This window comes from Leuciscus leuciscus (assembly GCF_965113295.1).
Source record: "Leuciscus leuciscus genome assembly, chromosome: 8".
NCBI classification, from domain to species: domain Eukaryota; kingdom Metazoa; phylum Chordata; class Actinopteri; order Cypriniformes; family Leuciscidae; genus Leuciscus; species Leuciscus leuciscus.
The window spans coordinates 2301431-2303930 of NC_138732.1; the positions used below are offsets into that span (position 1 = coordinate 2301431).

A 2500-nucleotide genomic window follows, 5' to 3' on the forward strand; every position below is an offset into this window, starting at 1 on the left:
AGTTTTTTTCAAAGTTCTTTGATGAATAGAAAGTTCAGAAGAACAGCATTTATTTAAAATAGAATATTTTCTAACATTATAAATGTCTTTACTGTAACTTTTGATCAGTTTAACTCATCCTTGATGAATAAAAGTATTGATTTATTTTATTTATTTCCCCCAAAAATCTAATTAAAATTCTTACTGACCACAAACTTTTGAACGGTCGTGTTTAATGTTACAAAAGCTTTAGATTTCAGATAATGCTGTTCTTTTGAACTTTCTATTCATCATAGCATCATGAAATAAAAATGTCCACAACTGTTTTCAACACTGATAATAATCATAAATGTTTCTTGATCATCAAATCATCATATTAGAGTGATTTGTGAAGGATCATGTGACACTGAAGACTGGAGTAATGATGCTGAAAATTCAGCTTTGATCACAGGAATAAATTACACTTTACTGTATATTCACATAGAAAACTGATGATTTACATTGGAATAATATTTCACAATATGACTGTATTTTTTTGTAATTTTAATCAAATAAATGCAGCCTTGGTGAGCAGAAGATACTTCTTTTAAAAACATAAAAAATCTCAAACTTTTGACCGGTAGTGTATTAATAACACATTTTTCTTAAATATATTCATGCATGTGTGTGTATTTATATATACAAAATGATTATACACACTACACACACATATATTAAGTAAACACAAACTTTTATTTTGGGTGTGATTAATGGTGATTAATGGTTGCCCAGCCCTAGATCTGCTTTTAGTTGTCATAACCTGAGACGCTTCTCCTCATTAGTGTGGGAAACATGCTTGGCACTTACATTTGAGCGTGTTGAAAGCGAGCTTGTACGCTAACCGCTGAGACGCCTCGCCGCTGACCTCAGGCACGCTGACCTCTGACCTGTTCCCGAAGCTGATGAGCCTCTGAGACGCGGGTTTCTCCAGGTGTGTGTTCTGAAAGATGGCCGCCGCGTGCAGGTACACCCGGTCATCAGGATCCGACGGCTCGATCTGGAGCGGAGGAGGTTCTGGAGCGCCCGGATCCAGCAGAGAGAGACGCTTGAGACGCGAGGTTTGAGGGCCATGTTTGGATGAACGCTGCGCAGAAGATGCTCCTTTCCTGACCATCCTGATCAAACCAACAATCAAACACTCTATAAATACAAAGCTCAGACGCTGAATGCGAGCAGAGAATCATTTCAGTCTCAAATGTAATGGAAACCCAAGTCTGCATGTCACTGCACTGACTAAATATGTCATTTGATTGTAAAGAAAGATGCACAAACACACTTTACCATTAAAACATCTGATAAAAAGATGAAGAGAGACAGATACAGCCTGATGGAATCTCTCTAATGGAAAGTGTCGCAATGTAATTGTCATTTTAAATACATAAAACACAATGTAGTTTTTATTTATTTATTGAAATTTTATTTTATTTATTTATTTTAATCTATTTTAATCTAAAGTATTCATTTATTATTAATTTATTGTATTTAAATACATTTTTATTTATTTATTTTTAATCCATTTATTTTCATTTCAATCATTTCGGTCTCAGATGTATTTGGAAACCCAAGTCACTGCATTGAAAAAAAAATGAAATAAATGTCATTTTTATTGTAAAGAAAGATGCACAAACACACTTTACCAATAAAACATTTGATAAAAAGATAAAGAGAGACAGATCTTGATCTAATGCAAAATATTGTCCAGACACTAGTGTCCAAATATGTAGTATATTTTATTTACACTTTACAATAAACTTCCATTTGTTAACAACTACATTAGTTAAGATGAGCTAACAGTGAAAAATAATCCTAAAACATTTAATATCTCAGTTGGTGTCAATTTCAACATTTAATAATATATTATTAACATCAAAAGTTGTATCTGTTAATGTTATTTAATGGACCTGTCCTGAGCAGACATGAACTAACAATGAACAGCTGTGCTTTTATTAACTAAGATTAATAAATGCTGTAATGTATTAATAATTAACTAACATCAGCTAAAGGAATCACTCTAATGGAAAGTGTTGCAATGTAATCGTCATTGAAAATACATAAACAAAACACAGCTATTTATGTGTATTAAAATCAAATCTTATTGATTTATTTCCATCCATTTATTTTCATATAAAGTATTAATTTATTATTAGTTTATTTTATTAAAATCTAGTTTTATTTATTTATTTTTATCTAAAGTATTTATTTATTTATTTTATTAAAATCAAATTGTATTACTTATTTTAATCGATCAATGTAATGTATTAATTTATTTAAATCAAATATTATTGATAATATAATGTATTAATTATTTATTTGTTTATTTATTTTATTAAATCAAATTTAATTTATTAAATCAATTTATTTCACTCTAATTGTTTATTTATTTTATTAAATCAAATTTTATTTATTTTAATCCATTTATTTTACTCTAATGTATTAATTATTTATTTATTTATTTTAATTAAATCAAATTTTAATTTATTTT

At 28.8% G+C, this 2500-nt stretch overlaps 1 protein-coding gene across 3 annotated transcripts in view; it reads right to left on the reverse strand.

The window, feature by feature from the left end:
- LOC309504002 (putative methyltransferase NSUN7) overlaps positions 1–2500 on the reverse strand; it is a 45573-nt gene that overhangs the window by 42480 nt on the left and 593 nt on the right. For all 3 annotated transcript variants that reach the window (XM_082176952.1, XM_082176951.1, XM_082176950.1), the window contains exon 2: positions 826–1133. In XM_082176952.1, the coding sequence (XP_082033078.1) occupies positions 826–1132 (307 nt within the window). In that variant the 5' untranslated portion in view covers position 1133. The remainder of the gene's footprint in view (positions 1–825; positions 1134–2500) is intronic.